The sequence below is a fragment of the Hibiscus syriacus genome, unplaced genomic scaffold, assembly GCF_006381635.1.
Source record: "Hibiscus syriacus cultivar Baekdansim isolate YM2019G1 unplaced genomic scaffold, ASM638163v2 tig00004238_pilon, whole genome shotgun sequence".
NCBI lineage: Eukaryota > Viridiplantae > Streptophyta > Magnoliopsida > Malvales > Malvaceae > Hibiscus > Hibiscus syriacus.
In genome coordinates, this window is record NW_024062008.1 from 1 (window position 1) to 25535 (window position 25535).

The 25535-nt window shown below is 35.5% G+C and overlaps 1 protein-coding gene and 2 pseudogenes across 1 annotated transcript; 1 reads left to right on the forward strand and 2 right to left on the reverse strand.

Moving 5' to 3' along the window:
* Window positions 1-308: 308 nt before the first annotated feature.
* LOC120192706 lies at window positions 309-3138 on the forward strand (annotated as a pseudogene).
* A 1723-nt stretch (window positions 3139-4861) lies between these two features.
* On the reverse strand, window positions 4862-18780 carry LOC120192715 (protein VAC14 homolog). The gene is made up of 20 exons (XM_039195448.1): window positions 18579-18780; window positions 18365-18482; window positions 18191-18276; window positions 17738-17827; window positions 17535-17654; window positions 17415-17443; window positions 17154-17296; window positions 16978-17072; window positions 16644-16730; window positions 9693-9800; window positions 9433-9524; window positions 9150-9231; window positions 8680-8745; window positions 7624-7739; window positions 7325-7445; window positions 6967-7128; window positions 6709-6837; window positions 6109-6177; window positions 5663-5959; window positions 4862-5208 (listed from the first exon to the last, which is right to left on the reverse strand). Exons 1-20 carry the CDS (start codon window positions 18666-18668, stop codon window positions 5107-5109), a joined length of 2202 nt encoding a protein of 733 aa, XP_039051379.1. The 5' UTR covers window positions 18669-18780; the 3' UTR covers window positions 4862-5106.
* Window positions 18781-20442: 1662 nt separating this feature from the next.
* LOC120192657 lies at window positions 20443-21245 on the reverse strand (annotated as a pseudogene).
* Between the last annotated feature and the right edge of the window lie 4290 nt (window positions 21246-25535).

Here is a 25535-nt window from a genome sequence, read left to right on the forward strand (position 1 = left end):
TATGGTTATGACAATTTCTTATCCTTGTAAAAATATATGTAAGATGACTAGCGTACGATTACATTTAAATCTGAATAAGATTAAGTAAAGAGGATAGATGATTAAAGACTAGGCGTAATGGAAAGTGTTGAAACTGAGCTATGAACTCAAAAACCGACGACCTTGATCTATATATCAAAGCGAGTAAATGGCGAATAAAGCCAAATACTTATAAATTATACCTGCTTCTTTCTTTTTAAGCATCAACTTTACGTCCTTGTCACATGGTTGCAATTACAGTGAGTAGCATTGAAAAATAGAATCCCACAATATAAATTAATCCAATGCCCACCATTGATTTAGCTCTCTATTATCCTTTACAGCAAAGAAACAGCTGCTTGAAAATCAACGCAAAACTCCCTTTAAATGATCAAACAAGAGGGAGAAGAAGAAGAAGCAGTGATGGAATCAAAGCCTTTACGTTCCTAACACAGCAGTGTTTCTTCGCAGCTGTTCGATCTGGGGAGCTCGAGTCCGTGAAGCTGTTATTGGATAAGTTGACGAAAGACGAACCGGCTGATGGGTCATCAACGGTTTCTGATCTTATGGCTGCTCAAAACGAATCGGGAGCCACCGGTTTGTATATTGCTGCCGAGAACAATTCCCAGGACATTTTCAGCTATTTGCTCAAGTTTTGTGATGTGGAGATTGTTAAGATCAGGTCCAAGTCTGATATGAACACTTTTCATGTTGCTGCCAAATTAGGACATTTGGGTATGATTTTATTTCTGATCCATGGTTTTACTGTTTTCAGCTTTGATTTTGATGAATTTTGAACTTGGGGTTGGTGGGAAAGGGATGAATTTTGATGAATCATGTGTATATATCTAGATATGGAATTCGACACATACCGATATTCGACATGCTGGAGTTCGAGTAACATAGCTAGAAATGGAATTAAGCTTAATTTAGCAACATATAATTTGTCATTGCTGTGTGTATCCAGAAGATCATTCACTATTTCTCTTGCTTTGATCTCTGCCTTGGCCTTGGATGAACCGTGTAGCCAAGATAACCACGAGCTCGAGTAGAAGAGCTATCTGCACCCATGATAAATACTCTGTAGTAGCTTCATCAGAACTTTATATCTTTCTTGGTATATTAAGATTCGAGATAATCTATAGCGGCATAAGTATACGATCGACTTTGAGCTGAAATCTGGTATTCAATCGGGCAGCCCTGCGATATAGCCTTCCATTTGATTTACGATAGTTAATGTAGATTGAACATGTTTTACGTTGTCGTTTGTAAACTGTGATCGACTGTTACGATTTTGTAGGCATTGTGAAGGAACTTTTGGGGATATGGCCAGAGCTTTGCGAGATATGCGACTCTACGAATACGAGCCCCCTTTATTCTGCAGCTGTTAAATGTCATTGGAGGTGGTAAACGCAATATTGAGTGCCGATGCCAGCTGCATAAGGATAGTGCGGAAAAATGAAAGACTGCGTTGCATACGGCCGCTAGGTATGGCCTAATCGATATAGTAAAGCTCTTATCGATTGTGATCATGGAATTGTTAGCGTCAATGATAAGAAAGGCCAAACTGCGCTCCATATGGCTGTCAAGGGTCAGTGTCCCAGTGGTAGTCGATGATATATTGTTTTGCCGATCACTCCATTCTGAACGAGCGTGACAAAAAGGGGAACACAGCTTTGCACATAGCTACGAGGAAATCTCGCCTGCAGGTATCTGTGTATATATGATAAACCACATATATTGCTTCAGCCTTTCATTTTTCTTGAAGTTCCTTGTCCAAAATCCGTGTCTAATTCATATACCCGTTTTGGACACATAGCTATATCCATGCTCACATCTGAGTTTCAGTAACATGTCTAGAGATTTCGAATATTGAGGATATGTAATCTGCATCATTATGGCTATTTTCCTCTTCTTATGTTCTGTTTTTCTGCTTCCTTTTGCAGAATGTTAGCTTGTTGCTAACTTATAGATCTATCAATGTCAACACCCGTAAATAATCAGCAAGAAACCGCGATGGATTTGGCAGATAAACTCCAGTATGGAGAATCTGCACTCGAAATTAAAGAATCTCTAACTGAGGCTGGTGCTAAGCACGCTAGGTATATCGGTCAAGTAGATGAAGCAATGGAACTAAAGAGGACAGTGAGTGATATTAAGCACGAGGTGCACTCGCAGTTCATACAAAACGAGAAAACAACCGAAGAGTTTCCGGAATCGCCAAAGAACTTAGGAAACTTCACAGAGAAGCAGTCCAGAACACCACGAACTCCATCACGGTCGTAGCGGTGCTCTTTGCTTCAATAGCTTTCTTGGCCATCTTCAACTTGCCCGGTCAATACATAAGCGATGGACCGGATACTGGGAAGGCTAACATAGCCGATCATGTCGGTTTCCAGGTTTTCTACCTCTTGAACACTATATCCCTCTTCATATCACTTGCCGTTGTTGTCGTTCAGATCACGTTGGTTGCATGGGACACAACGGCTCAGAAACAGGTCGTATCAGTGGTTAACAAGCTGATGTGGGCCGCTTGTGCTTGCACCTGCGGAGCATTTCTATCAATAGCTTTTGTGGTTGTAGGAAAAGGTAGTTCATGGATGGCTGTTACTATAACCATCGTAGGAGCACCAATCCTGGTCGGAACGCTTGCTAGCATGTGCTTTTTTTGTTTTCCGGCAACGTTTCGGGATTTTCCGGAGCGACTCTCAGAGACGAATAAACGAGCGAGCGGGAGTAAGTCTTTCTCGTGGTCATACTCTGCGAATATATCAGATGAGGATGACTATAATTCTGATCTTGAGAAGATATATGCTTTGTAAACACTTATTGTAAGCATTGTAAAAAAGCAAGGTACGGCGAAGAATAGCTAATACGAAATAACCCGGAATGACAGAAGAATCGGTTATTCCGTGCAATGGCCATTCATCGGACCGACGTCCGGGTTACTTAACGGAATGGTCATTCCGTCGAGCCAACCTTGGTGTAAATGACCGATGATTTGGAGTTGTTGCTTACAAGGTCTGGATGTGTAAGCTAATAGGACACGGGAAATGTTAACAAACGCTGGAGTACCGGTTAGGTATATATTTATAGAAAGGAGTTTCTCTTTCTGTTCCCTGTAAAATGATAATTGAATCATCTCTGTTTTAGAAGAAGATAAAAATGGGGCTGAGAAAAAAAATATATAAAAAAATTGATCGAAATTATAGTATTCCCGTGATTTTTTTTATTTTTTATTTGGTTCATAAGCTAAAGAATAGGAGTATTCGAATGAATTAAAATCTAATTTTATTTTTTATATAATAATCAAATAAATATTTTATATTTAACGGGAAATAATTTTAAAGTATTATACACGAAATTATTTTTAAAAAATATTATATTAAGAATTATTGGCTTTTTTTTATATATTCGATATATATTTGGTTATAGTGTACTAGAAGCCCTTAAATTATAATCAAGTGAATTTTTATCATTAATTTTTAAAAAGGGTAAAATACACAAACTGTCCTCCGACTATAGGGTATTGTTTTATTCAATCTTTTGACTATTAAAAGTGATAAAAACAGTCCTCCAACTATAGAGTGTTGCTTTGTATAGACCCTCAAATATCAAAAGTTGCAAAATTATCACTCTGACTACTCATATGTTTCAAGCTTGTCTTTTCCGTCAAAAAATTGTTGACCTTCTGAGCTTAACGTTAACCTGTTGACCGATATATTATAGAATTTGATCACATAATCTCAAACGACTATTATATCTCAATCATCGTATTAATGTTCAGATCGGACGAATGATATTTTTTTAACTGAAAAATAAGAGTTTGGAACATAATGAATAGTCGGGAGACTATTTTATAACTTTTAATAGTTGAGGGACTCAACAAAGTATCATTCTATAGTCTAAGTAATTTTTAATATTTGAGAGGCTTAATAAATCAATACCATATAGTCAAGGGACTATTTGTGTACCTTTAACCCTTTAAAAATTACAAAAATAATGATTAAACTTACTATAATGTTACAAATGGTCAACTTATCATTTTTATGATCATATAATTTGATTAGTTTAATAATTAGTTTATAATAATTTAATAAATTTATTTGATCTGACTCGCATAACTGGGATGATCGACTCAAATGGCTGATTGATAACTTGAAGGGTAAATCTCTCCGGGTGCAGATTCTCAAGCACTTGGATTGGTTTTTTGTATTACATTTGAGAGGAGCGTAATCATAGGAACTTCATGGGTTCTTCACGCTCTGTTGATATGATTGTAAATAGTATAAAGGATGCTCTAAAAATCTGGGAGTTACCTTGTTTTGTAGCAACTAAGCTGCATTCTTTTTTGGATGAATATAATTTACTTATTTAAAAAATAATAATTATTATTTTTATAACGATTCAATAAAATTTAATGATCATTTATAATAAATTACTCATTATTTTATAACTTTATAATAATTATTTTATGACAATTTAATAAATTTAAGAATCATTTTAAAAAATCATTTAAACATTATTTAAAAACCTCGTATGTACTTTACACGTAATTTTAAAAAATATTTTTGCGAAAGATTTTGAAATGTTACCTAATAATGTTTAAAAAACAATAAGAGAGTTCGATTTTAATCCTAAATTATTATTATAATCAATAAATCCAAATAACTATAACTACAATCAATTATTATAATAAAAATCTAATTCATCAAAATAAATGCACTCATTTATGTCTAAAGATCCCTCGGCAAACGAATAATCAATTTATGTAGAGAATACAGGCAAAGAATAGTGTCAAATTTTGTACATTAAATCAGAAAATTCCCTTATTTTATAAAGATTCCACCAACAAACAAATTCTATTTTTCTAAATTCATTTTCTCCCTCTAAAACCATGTGGTTTTTTCAATAAAATAATCCAACCACATGGGCGTATTTGTTTATAAAGGGAAAAAAAGAATAGCTTTCAAACCCCCCAAAGCTTATATTCACCATGAAATTTAAATGAAAACAAACTACCATGATATACAATTTTACAAGCTACTAACAGATACCGGATCTCACCCGGACCATGAATGGCAATGGTTAAGTGTACGACTGCCCCGGGCCTTTCTTAGATAATCTCGAAGGGGGTCTATTTGTGTCCGATGTTGCAGGCTGCCGGAGTTCTTCGGCTTTTGGCCCCTCCTGCATAAAGGAATGACGACAAGTTGAATCTCATTGTGTGGAAAGCCATAAAAGAGACGGGAAAAAGCATATAGTAAATCAGAGTCGCTGAGGCGTGCTTCTTAGCGCCAAAACAACAGAAGCACATTACAACCTTTAAGACGACGCCTAAACATGCATTTTTCATTAAGCAATAAACCCCCCCCCCCCCCAAAAGGCCCGCTCGATATAGGCAATAGGCATAGGGCTTTAACTCAAAATACAAGGAAATCTTGAAAATAGTTTTAACTCAAACCCGAGTCCAAGTTACATAGGGTTTTCAACCATCTTCAAACATACAATGATATGGATTTAATTTACAGTTATTTCACTCCTTTAACATAAATTTAGAGATTACCGGCGTATGCTACCACAACCATTATAATAATATCCACAACAATTTAAACGAGATTCTCTCAACAAGCAGCTTACATACCTTCAATAACGAAGTGGAACTGTTTCGTGATTGTGATTGTGCTTGCGATTTTGCTGCAAGCAAACGGTATTGTTGCTGAATTTGCTCAAACTGTCGCAGCCTTGAAGCAAAATCAATGTCGTTTTGTAAATTACCATTATCATGGGTAATGTCACCATCCAAAGTTATTTGGGATACACCGTGTAAAATTTGGGAGTACTGGTTGCCTGATGATGCTTGTTTGAGTTGATCACCATTGAAGGAGTATGATGGCACAGTTTTTAAGCGAGTTCGCAATATCTTGAATGCGGCACTTTGCTGCAGTTAAATAAAGAAAACGGAGCAACTTAACAATGAAAAATTAATGTCCGATGTATATGTTCCATCAGTTTCTTACAGGCAGGAATGAACTCGAGGTTTCCCATCATACCCAAAAATGGAGTAAAACAAAAAGTATACAGACATACCTGTGGAAATAACATTAAAAGACCATATAATGCTTTCAGCAACCATACATGTCTTCCGGGTTCAAGAAGCTGAAAATAGAGTAAAAAAAGGACCAACTACATAACGGATCTTCAAAAGAAAAAAAAAGGGAAATAGAAATAAACCAATTACTCACAAAGAAAAATACAACTATAAAGACATTTTATGAATTCAACTATGCTATGCTCGAAAATCTAAATTTAGATATCATTTGTATAAACTGTGAAATGAGATGCATGGGTTATGAATAAGTTAGTTGAGATACAATATGATAATATTTTGAAAGGTACAAGAACATGAATTTCAAAATCATAAATATTTTAAGAATTTCAAATCCACCACTGAATAGTAATCTAGCAAATCCATGAATTTGAAAAATAATTACCGATGTTACATTTGTGTGTTTTATCACACTATATTTAGAATCCAAATCCATCGTTCAAAAATCCAAGTTTCAATTGCAAATAATGCTTCAGAATTGCTGAAACGAACATGCGATGTTACAATTTTCTACAAATCAAGCATATTAAAGCTATTAAAAGGACAAATTTGGAAGGTAAGTAGTTAGTATATTTATGCACCTGCAATCTTAGATAAGCGAATATTGGAGTTTCGAGCAAGTGAACCAATTTATCAAGCTGAACCAAGAATTTGACGTTAATATCTTCCTCGACCAGGGACTGAATCACAGCACTTGCGTGCTGATACATCTATCAAGAAAATAAAACTAGATTAACAATCACGAAAGTAGATGGAACCAGATCACATCTCCTTCCCCTTCGCCCACCACAAAAGAAAATAAGAGATTGGCAAGCCATTTCAAGGAAATAGTTTCTTACCTGAGCTAATAAACAAAGACTTATAATTGCCATGGGTGAATGGCTCCATGAAGCATATAAAGAAACAAATAAATCTTTTCCGGAAGCATTAGCCAGTGATTGTTTCAAAAGTTTACGAAGCTCAGATAGCTCAGAAGAAGTAAGCAGAATTAAATTCAAAGCCTGAAATGGAAGAGAATCAAATTTAAAGTGCTTGATGGAAATAACAAGCTATTAAAAGAAAAAAAATCGAAACTATTTTCTCTTTAATAACAATGTGAAGGCTATCGCATATTAAAGTTGTGGGGTTACATTATTTATAACTTTAACCAAAGAGCATAATTCATTAGTTAAATTCTTAAATATATTACAACAGAACCTGAACCATAATGCATGCAAAGTCTAGGTCTGCTTCTTCCTCTAGTATGGTGGATAGCTCACGGTAGACCCTTTCAGCACCCAGGAGAACACAAAGTCTACGGATTATCAACGGACCACGCCTAAGAAAACAAGTATGGTTTGCAAAAGAAACAAATGAGACACAAGTAAATAGTTATCATAACTATAGCTAGTTGGGCATGTAGCCTACATGACTGCCCAACATAACAAAACAACTAATAAGAGTAACCAGTTTGATATTAAAATATAAAAACAGGGGCTTGAGGGGCGTAAAATCACCTCTCCAGGAGAGAATGATCAATCTGGAAATTATGCACCAGAAAAACAACAAGCTGGCGGAAGTGTGGGGGGTCTTGTGCTATGCATGCATGAATGTCAAGAACCAGGAGCACCACCTGGTAGTAAAAATTCAATTTGCAAAATAAATTAGTATACACAAACATGAGACAAACATATAACAACTATATTAATGAGAGCAAAATAATTTCATTTTTATGAAAAATAACACGTTTTTTATAGGAAGAGACATCACTCTATTTAATACAAGGCAGAATAATTAAGGACTAAGTAATAGTAATGACTAAGATGTTTCAAAAACATTCCTAGGAAGAAATTTTTCCTAAGCATTGCCCCATTATCTTCCATTCAGCCTTTAAAATAACTATTGGAGATAAAGAGAGCAGTAACCAGGACCAATTATTGCAATAAAAGAACAACTAGAAATGAAACCAAATAAACTAAATAATAGAAGTTGAAAATGCACTACCTAGTAGTAACTTGAGCAGTTGAGCCAAATTATGGAATATAATATAAAAGGGATTAAGATAGATGTTTTTATAACAAAATTAAGAGAACAACCAAAGGGACACAAGAAATGAAACTAATTGTGTCCAAGAAAGAGAAACCACACTCACAGCATAATATAGTAATGTTTTACTTCTTCATAAGTACTATAATCTTCCAACCCATTTTTTTCCCTTGTTGATATTTTTTAAGCCCAACGTTTCAACATAACAGGCACATCCCAGACTCATCCTTAATCCCCAACTCCTTCCAAAAGAGGAAGGAAAAGTAGGGAATGTGGACAAGGAAAACCCCTTGCAGAGGCACCTCTTTCTATTTATGGGAAGACAAAGTTATATCCAGCTGACTTAGCTATAAGTTTCAATAGCAGTTTCACCCAAGAAACAAAAGTGTTACACACAGGGCTCATCCTATTGTAATTATACTATTATAGCGATACTATATACAGAACAAGAATAAAGGAATACAATAAAATAAAATCCTTAATGGAACAATTAAATATGGAACACAAAGGCATCAGCAGAAATTTACCTCATCAGAAGAGTCAGATAGAGCTTTCAAAAGGGTGTCAAATATGTCATTTAGAAAACACAAGACCTGTTTTAGGTAAAAAAAAAATAACCATCATCTATATTTGTCATATAAAATTTAAAATGACTATAGAAGTCAAATGATGGATTTTAAATGAGCCTATACACTTTTTCCTTTGAATTACATTGAAATTATCATGCCTTTACACAGGTAAATGTGGTCTTATTGATACATGGAAATATTTCAGGTATGCAGCACCCATGTGCTCAGTGCTTCCACCAAACATGAAAGCCAAACAACCTATAAAAGATATGAGATTTTACAAGAGCCTTTAAACCCTTAAACAATGATAAAAACATGGACCTCGAAATTTTTTGGAAGTAAAGATCACTATGATGATAGTAAAAGGCTAATATATATTATGCACACCACCTGATGTATATGAAATTCACAAGTAACAAGCTCATTACCTCAGAACGATATCTGTCTAAAAGGGTTGATATCCAGTGCAACGCTTCAATTCTTGTGGCTTCCCACTCACTATCCAGTTGCCTGTTCAATCAAAAATATAGTAATCACTACAAAAGCATTGTAATGTGAAATTATTTCAGGAGTAAAACAAGTAATAATTTTATGCACTTCTTTATAGCTCTTCAAATACAGAAGAGTTATATGTAGCCATTTTTCAGAAGTAAGTGCAAACTGCTAGTAAAATTTCAAACCTAGAATTTTTTCAGGTAACAAAAACTACACCTCCTTGCAATGGATAGAATGGCTCCCACATTAAAGGCTTCTTCAGGCTCACCCTTGATTGAACGAAGCTCCTCATTGGTTTCACGAGCAACCTAATAAGAAAATATAAACACAAACAAAATTAACACAAAGGAAAGAACTCCAAATGAGTTTCTAAAGACATTGCAGATAGTTATGGAAACAACCCATATGAGTTTCTAAAAGACATTGCAGATAGTTATTTAAGATACATTAAGGAGAATACAGAATAAAAAGCTTACCACTCTAATTTTCTCTTCTTTATCAGATATGCAGGGGAGAATTGCTCCCAGTATGTCAGCATAATAAGGAACAAGCTGGTCTCCACCAAGTTTTACAAACTCATTCATCTGTACAACCAGAAAATCAATGTGAGAGAATAATAGACTTATGCCTTAAAAATGATAGAAAAGGAAAAGATGAGAGAGAGAGAGAGCAAAACGTAGAGAGGGAGAGTCTCAAAGGAAAGTCAGTCTCCGATGAGAACTGGACGGTGTTCATCGAAAATCTTAGTAGGAGGGTGTCCCGACGTTCATTAAGGGATATTTTCATAGTACATGGTTCTATTGAGAGAGTTTTCATTCCCAAAGTCACTAGGAACCCAAAATACAAATTTTCAACGTTTGCTTTTGTTCAGTTTAAGAGTGAGGATGGGTTGAAGAGGGCAGTCGAGGCCTTAAATGGTGTTCTGATAGATGGGAGAAAGATTTCAGTTGGTCCTGCAAGATATAAGGGAGCTTCTTCCTGGTCTGAGGGAAGGAAGGTTGCTACAATGAAGGTCCTCAGTCAGAACATTGCTGGAACATCCAATTCCCATCAGGCGAAAGTTTTAAACAATTGTTGTAGGGATACTAGGTCTTACAAAGAGGCTTTGTTGTCAAACAGAAGTGCAATGGGAAATAAGGCGATTTCATCCGAAGATATTCATAGGGGGAAAGTGAAGAAAAATACTTTGGAAATGCATATTCCTTCTGAAAGTTCCAATTGGGTTAAAAGGTCATTAACGGGGATTATTAAGCACTCATTGCAGATTGAGTTAGTCAAGAAGGCGCTATTTAAAGAGGGTCTCAAAGTCAAAATTATCAGATGGGGACATGTGTGGAATTCTTGTGTGATTGTCTTTAATTCATCGGAAGAGATGAGGGATACTTGGCTGAAGAGGAAAGAAGAACTAGAGTTATGGTTTGATCGATTAGCCCCTTTGTTGAATGATTATGGTGTCCCAATGGCCTTTTGTTTGGTGGAACTAGTGGGGGTCCCTCTGTTATGCTGGAATGATCAGTTCTTCGAACAAATAGCAGGGAGATGGGGGATAGTTGTTGACATTCATGAAGCCACTAGGATAAAAGAAGACCTCACAACGGCGAAATTTTATTAAGGGTGGAAAGTTGTTTTGATGTTCCGGAGGTGATCTCTCTGGGTTCCTATGGAAGATCATTTAAAGTGTGCATCAAGGTGGGATCGGCGTGCCAATCTTCAAGTTCTTTTTTTGGCAACTCTCCGGTGGAAGTTCACAGTGAGGGACGTTATGGAGAGAAGGTCACTGTAGAGGAAGAATTCAAATTGATGTCAGAAAGTGGGAATGATATAGATGTTTCAGCAGAAGATTTTCCGCAAAAATTTGACAGCTGGTTTGACAATAGAGGCTTTTCTGTTTCTGGGGTTGTTGGTGGGGAAAAACAGCTCAGTAGACTTTCTATAGATAGGAATGGCATTAATGGTGGACTGTCAGAAAGTCAGAGTATTGGGAGTATAAAAGTTGGTGATTATGCCGGCTTAGGAATTAGAAAGTCAAAATTTTCTGATTTTGAATCACAGGCCCAATCAGATAATGAGGGATTTTCTGGGCTTGTTGGCTCAAAAATTATTCCAGCTGGTCCAGCAATTAATATTGACAAGTTTGGCAAAATGATCCTCAAGCACAAAAATGTTAACTCTGGAAATTCGAATGAAGAAGAGGGAAATGAGTCAAATTCAGAGAAGTGTCTTCAGGCGAAAGTTAGACAAGTTGGGCAGCAGTTAATGTTGTTAGAGCCAAGTATAAATATGGCAGAAAGCTTCTCAAGGGGGAGATCGCGGTACAGAAATAAAAGATTGTTGTCTTCAAAAAGTGTCCCGTTAGAGAGAAAGAAAACAAGCAGCTATAAGAGGTTTTATTCAAGGTCGACGAGTAGGAAATTCTGGCATGGGAATGTTCTGAATGTTACTCCTGAAAGAGAGGAGGATTGGACCAATAAGGAGGAGAATTTTCAGCCCTCAAAAGATGTCCAACAGATAGTGGAAGTGGAGGTTGCAAGAGAGTTGTCAGAAGGTGATAGATCTAGATTCATTTCCGGCTCGGACTTAAGAAGAGCTAAAAGATGCTTGTTAAGGGAAGCTTATGAACAGGTGTCAATCTCAACAGTTTCTACTTCAGATTTTTCGATTTTAGTGGAGGAAGCCTTAGCAACTTGGGAAATCAACAAGTTATTGGGGGTGTCCTTTAAGCAAGGGAAGGAGGCTTTTCTGGATAAGATTATTAGCTTGGAGAAAGCTTTGAATAAGGTTAATCAAGGAGAGCTTGATGGGGATGTAGATTGTGGACTAATTAATGATGAAGATTAATTTTATCATTGCTTCATGGAATGTGAGAGGATTGAGGAAAGAAAAACAGAGGGCTATTCAGAGGTTAATTGATAAAAATCACCCACAGTTTCTTTGGCTGCAAGAAACGAAAATGGAGAAGATTCCTAGATCTATGCTTAGAAGAAAGGGGTTTAGTTATTTTAATGGAGTCCTTGAATCTCCATCGGTTGGCTCATCAGGGGGTTTAATGAGTTGTTGGGATGTTAAAGTTTTCGAATTAGAAAATCAGTATATCTACAGAAGATTCATTGTCTTATCCGGAAAATTTCGTCTCAATAATTTCAGTTGTATTTTCATCAATGTTTATGGCCCTTCAGTAGAGGAGGAGAAAAATATTTTTTTGAAGAGTTGAGCATGTTCATAAGTGGTCAGAGGGCTCCTATTTGTGTAGGGGAGGACTTTAATGTTTATTTACATGATGGAGAGAAGATCGGAAGAAGAAGAACTCAGAACAGGAATTCAATGAGGATATTCAATCTTTTTATGCTGCAAACAGGCTTAATTGATTTACCTTTAAATGGAGGAAGGTTTACTTGGTGCAATAATCAAGATACCCCTACACATGTTAGATTGGACCGATTTTTGGTTGATGGCCAATTTCTTGGAGCATTTCCTGATTTGGTGCAAACCTTACTGCCTAGATCTCTTTCAGACCATAATGTTATTATGCTGGAGAATGGAGGTGTCAATTGGGGTAAAAAGCCTTTTAAACTTTTTAACTATCTCATGGAAGAAGTTGGGTTTGAGGATTTGGTCAGATCTTCTATTCAAGAAAGGAAGAATCAGCAGAGGAAGGCTGGAATTTATAGTATACTGAGAAATACAAAAACTGCTATCAAGAATTGGGTGGGCAGTAGGGACCAATTTCCTGGGGCTAGTATCTTAGCCTTAGAATCGATGATCCACAACCTAGAATTGGATATTCAACAGTTACAGGATGGTGTTAACAGTGGAATGGCAGCAGAGTTAGTTTCAGCAAGAACAGAATTGTGGAGACTATATAAAATAGAGGAGCAAATCTGGTTCCAAAAGTCCAGGTCAAAATGGATAGAAGATGGAGATAGAAATACAAGATTTTTTCATAATTGTGCTTCGATTAGGAAGAGGAGGAATGCTTTGAATGCCTTGAATATCGGGGATAATGTTATTCAACAACCTTCTGTCATTAAGACCACTATTAGGGACCACTTCTTTAAGATTTTCAACGAGCATTCGACTTTAGAGGTGGAAGAGATCAGGTTGATTTTTCCTAGTATTTCAGTTGAGCAGAATCTAAGTTTAGAGAAGGAATTTTCAGAGGAGGAAATCTGGGAGACTATACAATCTTGTGATAGTAATAAAGCACCGGGACCGGATGGTTTAAATATGGGCTTCTTCAAAAGATTTTGACAGGTCCTCAAGGTTGATATTATGAAATTTTTTCATGATTTTTATTTGGGGAAAGAATGGGAACATGGGATTAATCATACCTTTATCACTCTCATTCCAAAGGTCTCTAACATTGGTGGTCTAGACGACTTTAGGTCAATTAGCCTAGTTGGTGGGTTGTATAAGATCATTTCTAAGTGTTTGTCGAGGAGATTGAGGGGTTGCATTTCAGACATCATTAGCCCAACTCAGTTTGCCTTCATACCGGGTAGACATATTCTGGACTGTTCTTTAATTGCTAATGAAGGAGTGGATTATTGGAGAAAAAATGGACTCAAGGGCTGTGTATTCAAGGTTGATTTCAAGAAAACTTACGACTCTGTTGAGTGGTCTATTTTATTTAAATTAATGGAGAAAATGAGATTCGGGTCCAGATGGAGGGGCTGAATTGAGCAGTGTGTAACCACAACTTTTGTTTCGGTTCTTGTAAATGGAGTTTCTTCTGAAGAATTCTCAATGGCTAAAGGTCTTCAACAGGGTTGTTCGATGTCTCCTTTGTTGTTTAATTTAGTAGGGGAGCTACTTAATCTATTGATTCGAAGGGCAGTGTCATAGGGTTTGTTTTCTGGAATGGTGATTGGCAGAGAACAGGGGTTTGTAAATGTGTCACATTTACAGTTTGCGGATGATCTTATTATATTTTCTAGTGCTTCGAAGATGCAAATTCAGAATGTCAAAAGGGTGCTTCGAGTTTTTCAATTAGTTTCTGGTCTACAGCTGAATTTGAAGAAGAGTAAATTGTTTGGTGTGAATGTTAATAAGGAAGAACTGCTGGAATGGGCTACTTCTATTGGATGTTCAATTGGGAGATTTCCTTCTGAATATCTAGGACTTCCCCTAGGTGCTACTAGAAATTCTGCAGCTATTTGGGAACCTGTCATTAATAATTTTTTTAACAAGTTATCCGAGTGGAAAGCAACATCTCTCTCTTTAGCAAGGAGACTAGTGTTAATTAAGGCGGTTCTATGTTCGCTTCCTACATATTATCTTTCCATATTTAAAATTCCAGCTTCTGTTCTTAAAACCCTTAACTCTATTATGTCTAATTTCCTATGGGGAGGGGGAAATGGCATTAGAAAAATTCACTGGGTTAGCTGGTCCAATGTTAGTAAGCCGATGAGTGAAGGGGGCTTAGGAGTTCTTAATCTTAACTTGATGAATAGAGCGCTTTTGGGGAAATGGACTTGGAGGTTTGCAAATGATAGGGACTCAGTTTGGAGGGAAGTTGTTTGTGCCAAATATAGACTCGATTCTTCAGTTTTAACTCTGGACAGTAAGCTTCCACCTAAGGTATCCTGGATTTGGAGATCACTGCTAAATAATTATTTTAAAGAAGATTTCTTCGGCACTAAGTTTAGAAGCATGAGTAGTTTTCATGTTGGTGATGCTAAAAATATTCGATTTTGGCAAGATATTTGGGCTATGGATCATCCACTTGATGTCATTTTTCCGAGACTATTTTCTATTTCCTTAAATCAATTTGGGAAATTATCTGAATTTGGGGAGTATATCTCTTCCGTTTGGACTTGGGATGTCAAGTTCAGAAGAAATCTTCATGACTGGGAACTTGAACAATGGTCTAACTTGTTGGCTATCATTACAAAATTTTCACTCTCTTCGAAATTTCCTGATTGTGTGATCTGGAAAGGTACTGGGGATGGGGTTTTTACTGTTAGATCAGTTGTTAATCTAGGTTCATTGGAGACTTGGGATTGGAGGAGGTCTTTTTCTGGAAGAAGATCATTTGGAGAGGTCTACTACCTCCAAGAGTAGAGTGTTTTCTTTGGCAGATCGCTCATGGGAAGCTGGCTGTTAGGACTGAACTTGTCAGAAGAGGTGCTCAAGGAATTGAAGATGTGTTCTGTCCCCTAAGCAAGATGTCGGATGAGTCTCCCTCTCATTTGTTTTTCTCTTGTTCGATGGTATGGTCCCTTTGGAATAAGTTTTTAAGTTTTTGGAGGATTTGTTATGTTTTACCAGCGGACGCTAAAAGTTTCTTTCTAGCTTGGGATGGTTTAAAGTCTAACTCTTTGATTTGCCCTTTTATTCCAGGGGTCGTTCTGTAGACCACTTGGAAAATGAGGAATTTTGTGGTGTTTGAAGGGGGGAAGTTTGATAAGGCAGAATTCTTCTTTTTAGCAAGGTTTAGACTTGCTTCTTGTTTCTTAGCAAAGTATAAAGATGTGTCTATTCCTAAGGACTCACTCATTTCCGATCCTTCTCTTGGGGACTTGTTTTCTCTTCGCTCTACTCAGATTTCTCCTACTTTACTTTGGTCTCCTCCTCCTTTGGGTTTTGTTAAATTAAACGTTGATGCCGCCACTACAAGGGATTGGAAGAAAAGCGGGTTAGGAGGAGTTCTAAAAGATTCCTCAGGTTTTACTATAGGCTATTTCAAGGAAACTGCTGGTCCGGGACCTCCTACGTTGATGGAGTTAAAGGCTATTCTTATGGGGTTGTCTTTCTTTGCAAACTATCGACAGAGGATCAAGGACCGTCGGATTATAGAGAGTGATAATAAGATGGCTGTGGATTGGATAAAGGGGGATGAATTATGTCCTGTTGTATATGCCTTCTTGATTAAAGATATTGCTCATAGGCTTAAGGCCTTTGAAGGTGTTGTTAGATGGGTTAGTAGGACAGCCAATTTAGAGGCTGATGCCTTAGCAAAAGAAGGCATAGGCTAAGTCAGTAAAGTTGTTGATGGCTGTTTAGGGTGGTGTATGGATTTTATGTGTTTTGTAAGGGGATTACTAGTGTTGTTTTCGCTGATTTTGTGTTTTTAGTTAGGGTGTTTTATGGGTGTTTCCAGCTTATTTGGTTCTGTTGGGGTGGTTTTGTCGGTTGTATTGTTGGTTGTATCTTATGTAATTTTATTGTTCAATAAAATCCTAAGGCACTCTTTTCCTCCTTCCGCTGATTAAGGAGCTTCTCTACAAGCTCCATTAATCAAGAAGGGGTTTTTTAATGAGGCCTGAAATTCTTATAAAAAAAATGTGAGAGTACCAGATGGGATAAATAGAGAATATGATAGTATGGGCAAATATATTGATGAGGGGAACAATCCACTATCAAGATATTTATCCTTTTATGCTTTACAAATCTTTTTTACATTGTAACCAAAGTTTAACTCTACTTACCCAAGTGATGGCTGTTAACCGAGTGAATTCATCTGGAGAAGCTGCCCTTTGCACCAGTATTTCAGCCATGCGACCATAATCTACAGACTTCAAGAGTAGCACTGCTTGAGTCAGAAAATTACAAAATGAACAAAATATTTAATTTTTAAGAGAAATACTTTGGTAAGTGATACATATAAATGGCGTAACTTTTTTTACTAAAATGTTTAGGCATCAATCAAGTAATTTCCATAAAGATGTGTGGAGAAGATAGTAATGGCATAAAATACTTAAAAATAAGCACTCACGAAAACAATCAAGCAGTCAAAGAACAAAATACTAGTAGAAAACTTACTGGGGAGTTCTTAATCTCTTGGAGAAACTCCGAAAGTGCTGAATCAGCTTGTTGCCGTATTTCATGACTAGAATCACTTAACATATTAAACAAACCTGAAAGTTAACAGCTAGTTAATCAAAACAACATTTCATAGAGAAGTAGTAAATTAGTTTAGAAGATCAAATTTTTATTACCATCAAGAAAATCAGGTAGGAAACCCAACATGTCAATATCTGGAACACTATCCAGTACTGTTATCCATCCAACCAAAAACTGACGGACAAAGGGATTCAGGACATTCATGCGCTCTCTCAACAATGGTATAAATTCTTCAATACTGAAAACAAAGAAACAAAATAACATTAAAAATTTAAAAATAGTTCCCAAAAATCTTGATCAAGACCTGTAAATATGACGAGATTCATGGAGTGAAATTGGATGGCAATAAAGCACACCTGAACTGGTCACTTTCAGTAACAATGTCCTGTTTCACATGGCAAAATAGAAGAGCAATAAATCCCACATTTCACATAATTACCGAGATGCAAAATTTAGATGAGGGAGCAATTATTAACCTTCACTAGCCTGTCCAAAAGGTGAGCAGCACTCTGCACATTGGCAGCTGAATCAGCCGATAGCTTGCATAGAGCATCAAATATCTGATTAAAGAATATGATAAAATCTCCTCGAACAACCTGTACAGCATATGAGATCATTAGTCAATAAAGCAATAACTGACGAAAAATTAAAAATCATAAGCTAACCAATCTCCTTTCACCTTTGCAATGTTATATAGAGCTTCACAAGCATAATAACGAACCCAGCTATCTTGGTCAGAAAAAGAATTAAGCACTGGTGGCACAATTTGCTGGCAGATTACATCAAAAGCAAACTAATCACTAAAACGTATACAAAAGAAGAAAAGAGAAACAAGTTAATAAAGTAAACAACTGAGATAAAAACTGACACTTTTATGAACACAGGAAAAGAATAATCATCCGATGTAAGAGCAACATTTTTTTTTTAAAAACATTACTCTGCATTCTACTCGAGAAAGATTTGGAACCTTTCTAACTGCATGAAATAGCCTAGAGTCTCAATTCTTTTAAGTGTCCTGTTTCCAATTCTATACATGCTTCTAACAATGCCACGGTAAACATTATTCTATACATGTTTCTACCAAGATTTAAACATGTTAATAGACAGTATTCAAATGCAAATTAATCCTTACCTCAAGATGTTGGGAGGCTTCAGAAGTCAACCCAACAGTAGCAGCAGCTAAACCTAGTATCCTCCCTACATAAACACAACAGCAAACTTCTACAAAACTGAGCCAAATTTTAAATTATATAGATACACAATCTTATAAAAAAATCAAAATTCTGAAAAATTAGTCATCATGCACAAACCTTACGGTGATTGGCTTGTGGCGAGTATGTAAACTCTGTGGTCAACAAACTGATCACCGCTGATATCTTCTCATGGTCTCCCGACGCCGCCAGCTGTTTCACAATTCCTTCAACCTAAACATGTAATTATTAAAATAACGGTAACAAAAAAATTTAAGCAACTCACAATCCAAAAATCAAAGTCCAAGGAAATTCACATAAAAGATGAACCTCAAGCGCCGCATTCTTCCGTTTCTCGTATAGCTTATCGGAGAGATTGCGGAGAACGGAGGCGGGAATCACAGAGAGGGCGTCAGCCATAACAGAAGTATTTTCAAGTTTCAACAAAGAAAAAGGAGGAAAAACAACAACGAAGAATAAACTTAAAAAAGAAAAGAAAAATCCTTCTATTCAATTAAATTCGTTTTCTGATAATTTCAAATTCGAATCAGAACATAGGTTTGTTATTTTACTTATTTCTTTTTCCCCCCAGTTATGGTCTTTTTTTATGGGATGGAGAAATGAAAATTTGAGGGAAACCAGATCTGACGAAATTAAGCATAGACGAAGCCCTTTTATTCTTCTTTTTTTGGTAAAAAGTCGATCGGATTTTCTTTTTATTTTTAATTATGAAAATAATAATAATAATAATTAGGGTAAACTAACTATTTAGTCATTACACTGTAAGATCGATTTAATGGTGATCACTGAATAAACAATTATCAATTAAATCACTAATTAAATTATCATTTTACTCACTGAACTATAAGATCAATTAAAGAAAACCTTTAGATAATATCAATTGAACTTCAATTATTAAATCAAAGGAAGGATAAACTGATTAAATTCCTGAAATTAAGATAGAGGACGGACTTGACTAAGGAAATGACCATGCTACTCTTCTTTAATGCAAGCATAAAACCACGCGGGATGATCCGTTGCCAAGCCAGTGATTGGGGTTAGTCTTAAGGCTATACTTGGAATTTCAAGAATTAATATGGCCATGGTACTTTTAAATTTATTTATCCACCACCAATTCTATTATCCATTGTTAATTAATTAATTCACTTTTGAATAAATTCTTTTATAAATATTTTTTTATTTTTTAAAGGATTAATTATAAAATAAGTATTCAAACTATATCGTTGCCTAAATTATTTTTTGAATGATTTCGGTGTCTACCGTTACAAATGTTACCACTTTAGGTGTTGGGGACATAACGTCGTTAAAAAATTATGTTAATACACACGTCACACATTGGTAATTTTGAAATAATATATATATAATATAATATTTGTAAAAAAACTTATTTTTCTAAAATTATAAAAAATCCCAAAATTCCCAAATATTAACTTTAACCTTAACTCCACCTATGTTTCAGCCACCGTCTCCAACACCTCCCTTGCCATCTCTGTAGTTGGACGACGTCGTCCTTGCTGTGGAGTTGTCGTGTTCTTTGAGATGGTCGATGTTTCTTCGCGTTCATCGGGATTGATTTCGTCATGATTTCACCGTTGTTATGATGATTGTTTATCGGGAAACAAGTCTTCAATGGAGGTGTAGTTAGGTGGAAGTCCAATCGACGGCAATAAAGGCGACGGACATGGATATAGAGATTAGATTTAAGATTTTTAAAGTTTGGGGGAGATTTTTAAACTTGTAGGCTTTTTAAATATATATATATATATATTTAAGTTTTTAAAAGAAATAAAATTTTAAAATTATCATAATATAGCGTGTGTTACTTAATGAAAAAATTAACGGTGTTTAAAACCTGACCATCTAAAGTAATAACGTTTGTAAAATATAAGCACCAAGATCATTCAAAAAATAGTTTAGACACATATTCGTGAAAAACGTTATAGTTTGGACATTTATGTTTTTTTAAAAAAAAAAAGTTAGAACTATATTAAAAATATAGTTGACTTTACCAATTATGAAGTTAAACATTTGAATTAAGAAAATTCAGTTGAAATTTTACAATAAATATTTATAAAATTAAATTAAAATTAATCGAATACCCAAAAAAATTACCTGTTCATAGAGTACCGCTCAACTAGATTGTTAGTCGGGATGCAAATAATATATAGGTAAAGGCAAATTCAAATGTGTTTGCTAACGCTTTTGAGCTTTCCTACGTCTAGACTGTGTCTTCTGCCATTTCTTTCTCGGAACCAGCTTGCTCTTTGGTTTCAACTTCAACTCCGGCGAGAACTTATAGTTCGGATCCCTCATTCGTGCTTGAATATCCTTGAAAAACTCCATGTTCAATTTCTTTGGTCCTCCTTTCCGAAGCTCCTCATATTCCGGCCCCGAAAGTATGTTCTCGAATGCTCCTATTAATATGTCGGTGTCGCTCATCACTTCCCAAACATTTGTATATCGCCCATCCGGTCCTTTCTTGAGCTTCTTCAACGCATTCTCTACTGCTAGCTTCCTTGCTTTTTACCTGGGATAGCTCCTCGGGTTCTTTTTCAGATTTCAGTAGCTCTGAGATCGTCCTGTACTTTGGTTTTTCCTCAAACTCAAAAAGTTTGTCTATGTACTTATCGCTAGCTTCATTAGGGTAAGGTTCTGTAGGAATGTCATCGTCATCATCGCCTTCACTACCGGTCCATAACGTCTTTTCCTCATCGCTTCCCGACCATACACTTCTCAACTCATCACTGTCATCAGCATCGATTAGCTCCGAACGATCTTTGGCCTGCTGTCTGGCTTTTCGTATCTCTCTTTCCAGGCGGTTTCCGTCGGTTTTGGAATCGTTTTCGGGATCACTTTCATCTTCGCTGCCAGTCCATAGGGTCTCATCTTCATCCATCTCTTTCTGCCAGGCCTTCCTGAAATCTTCATCGCCTGGCGTTTTGCTCCCAAAGAGATCGTAATGTTTTAGCATACGATCGCAACACTGCCAAACATTCAACAATGCAGGGATGAGCATTCAATCCATTCGGTTTGTTTAATATCAAAATTTTGAAAACCAATCATACCAGCTTAGGCGATCAATTTTGAAAAACAACGGTAACCAACTAAACTAATCAAATAAATCAATTTTCAAACTGAGTAAACCGAACCAAAATAACCAAAACTTAAGTCGTTTTAAACAATGAATCCACGCAGAAGTTCAGGATTAATGGTCACAAGAGAAACACAATATGAACATCTAAAAAGGGTTAACTGAAAAATCCTCAAGCTTCTTCTTTCTGTAAGTACTTTTTACAAACACATTGACTCCATTCCATATTAGCACCTAATTCAAAATAACCATCTACAAAGACTAATGGCTTCTTCACATGCATTCAATATATAAATTCAAGAAATGGGTATCAGGAAAAAAAAGACATTTTACACGCAAATGAATAGAAATACTTTCTATTAGTACTTTTTACAAACACATTGACTACATCCCATATCTGCACCTATTTCATCGTTCCAGCTTCATGGCTTCTTCACATACATTCAAGAGATAAAATCAAGAAGTTTAGACGTAAGAGAGCAGGAACCTTACCTTGAAAATTTGGATAAAATCCGCCGCTAAGATGACTTGTACAAGAGCTTACCAGCGGGATTAGAAGAGATTCTGACCTGCAAATGAAATGGGTTTTTTCCCTTCTTATTTTCATTTAAATTTCAGAGAATGATTATATATGGAAAGAGGTGTGAATTTTGACCTTGAAAATGGTTGTGATGGCAGCCAACGGGGTTTCGGCGTTCTGAAGAACAAAAGGCGGGAACAAAGCCTGCTAGCCATTGTTCTCAATAAGGCGGTAGAGCTAAAGCAAACCAAGACATAATAATTAATAATCCAATAGTATGGATGATTATCAATCTTTACCATGTGTGTTAAAAGTACAGTTCACTAAACTATGGTTAAATAATTATTTTAACCATTAATTTTTAAAATATATATATAAATAATTACTGAAATATTATTTTAAATTATAAAAATTTATTAAATTTAATGGTTAGTTTATAATATTTTAATAAAATTTAATAATAACTTTATAATAATACAATAAACTCAATATCATTTTATAATCATTCAAAAAAAAATTAATGACCATCTTGTAACTTTAAAAAATTCAATTATCAAAACAATCAATTCAACATAATTCAATGAACTCTAGTGAATAAATTTCAGTATCAGACTTCTTCCATTGTTTTCTAAAATATCAAGTAAATAGGTCAGTTGTAACATACTCGTATACGGATACATATATCTGAGACTCACACCGAAACTCGCTTTGAATAATGAACATCTTCAAGTCGTTTGTAAGGTGGCATCTTTCATGATTGAAATGATTTTCCATGCAAGTTTTTCATCAGCCACTGACCAAGAGCAACAAAAGAGAACTGATTCCAAATCGACCTGAAAACTACCGGATAATCTATGAGGGCAGCTGTCCGACGAACAAACTGATACACGGAATGATTCTACTTGAAGTTTGTCGAAACGATTTTTTCTTGAAGGTGAAAAAAGGTGAGATTTTGAAAACCACATTAATTCTTAATTGCCTCTTTTCATTTTAAAAACATATGCGATTTAAAAGACCTCTCGTTTCGAAAAAATTTGAATTTCCTTTACGATCGACAAACACGGTTCGAAGAGTCGCCACCAATCTTTGATTAGGGTGTGATTGGACACCCAAAAATGCTTTGTCATTTTAAATAAAAATTAATTTTAATTAAAACAACAAATTGAGGTCTGCGTTATCAAAATCCGAGTTCGGGAGTCGGTTACGTGCAGGGAAGGATTAACACCCCCACAACGCCCTAAAACGGTACCTAGTCGATTAATTAACGTCTTTGCAATGAACTTTATAAATTCGAGTTTATTTTGATTCTTGATCCCATAAAGTAAAAATGTAAATTTAAAACATTCAAAAACACTTAAACAAATTAAATTAAAATTACCAAGTCATTTTAGAAAGATAAAGAATGTTCGATTATTTACAAATATCGAGACCAGATCTTAAAGATATAACAACCTTTTCTCGATATATTTAAATAAACGAACATTTCTTTTTCTCTCGTTCCCAAATTTTAGGTGACGAATCATTTTTTTTTTGTTTCACTTTCGGGATACACTTTTAATTTAAAATCATTAAAGGCGGACCTCAAATCAGTTATGACTGCCCACTTCAACAATTTTAAATTAAAGGTATATTACCCTTAATCCAATTATGTCATATGGTCAAGTTATACGTGAGGGTATCATACAAAAATTAATATATACATAAAATGATTATCTAATTAATGAACAACCTATGTGTACATGCATACATATCATCATCATTCAGCCATATGAAGCATACATTCGAAACGAACCTTAATTAACTATACATACATAGGCATAAAAAAAACTTAAGCGAATTAAAACGTAAAGAAAACTAATTTAAGGTTGAAACCTAAATAACGTAACAACATACAATTGTAAAAATGATAAAAAATTTAAAAGAACTTAAAGTCATGTGACCAAATTAAAATGGGAATGTAAATATGATACTAAAGTAACAAACTGTACAAACATTGAGTTATGATACAAAAATAATAACATTTCAGGCACAAAGGTTAAAATTTGTCTTCTAACAAACAGGGGATTAAAACGTAAAAATAACTAAATAGGAGGAGCGTGAGCAAAATATACCAAAATAATAAACAGGGAAACTAAACTGAAAAATAATAATATTTGGACAAAAGGAACCCCGAACTTAAAAACAGCCCCACAAGTGACTAAATTGAAAATAAGCATTAGACCTATAATGACCAAAAGCTAATTTTACCCGAAAATTTCAGTGACTACACATTAGTTTAACCAAACGCCTAATGTAACACCTAATTAAAACCTAAACTTGACCTAAGTTACTCAGCCGTTCACTCTACTCTCCTCACCCTCCTCTTCTTCTCCGATCAAGAGCCCTAAAGGCTTCCACTTGCGCCACCATGAACACCGATTGGCCACCGCGATGGCTAAAGAGACCAAACAACACCTTAATCAACATAAAACGCCTTGTTCTACTCTCCTAACCTTTCTCTTCTCTGCTTCGACCAAAGAATGAAACCAAGGCCAACATGCAAGAACTTCTACCCCTAAAAAGGATCGACTGCAATTTCCTAGCCCCAACAACAAGACCCTGTTAGCGAAATTACTAACAAAAGGTAAACTACTCTCATCTTTTCCTATATTTTGGTTCAAATCAAAGAGATGGTTGCAAAGAAAAAAAACGTTGCAATTCTTTTTGTTCTGAAAATGATGAGAATATTACATGGGTTGTCTCTTTTTCCATTTTATTCCGGTTTCGAAATAAAGAAAATATATGTTGTTTGAAATGCAAAAGAAAGAAAGCATTTTGAGAAGTTTTTGTTGTGTATCTCTTTGCTATGAATTTTCCAGGGGGGAAAAAGATGGAGGAGAAGCCTTCCTTGCTTTCTATTTTTCTTAATCCCTGGTGCCCTTACAACGCTCTACCAACACTGATGTGCGATGAAACTACTACCAGTCGAACTTTTCCTAAAACAAATTTCAACCTAGACCCGAAGCATAACAGGTAAATCGAGAGTAACTTAATATTTCTATTTGCTTCGAAATAAAACGATAAATATGCATGCTCAATATTTATAAAGCATAAAGAAGATAACCTGCTTGTATTGATTCTACTGCTTTTCAGAAGAGTAAACCGAATCCTTTGTTACCAATTGATCTTTGAATGTGGCTAAGAAATATCTTACACACTGTTTTTTTTTGCTCTTCTATGTTTTTCGTTCCGTTTTTTTTTTGTCTCTGGTTTTCCCCTATTGTCTATTGTCTCCCCTTTTCCTTGTGTTGATGAATGGTTATATCTAAAAAAAAACTGACCATCCCCCATTTACAGTTTTTTGATAACTCACCATACCCCCACTCTCTACAAACCGTTCCCTCTAATTTTTCTGGTTTCCTAACTACCCAGACAAATTAAGCATCTACAGCTGCCCCTCTTTGTTCATTGTCGTGTAACGAGAATAGAGCAAAGATCAAAAGATGACCGAATTTGTCTGGTCTTGAGAATGTTACGTCAGGATAAATACTTGAAAAATCTTCAAATGACGAGCCTGCTCCCTATTCCTTCAGGAAGTATAAGACTCGAACAATCTTCATAAAACGTGTCTGCTCTCTATTCATTCAGAGAGTATAAGACTTGAACAATCTTTAAT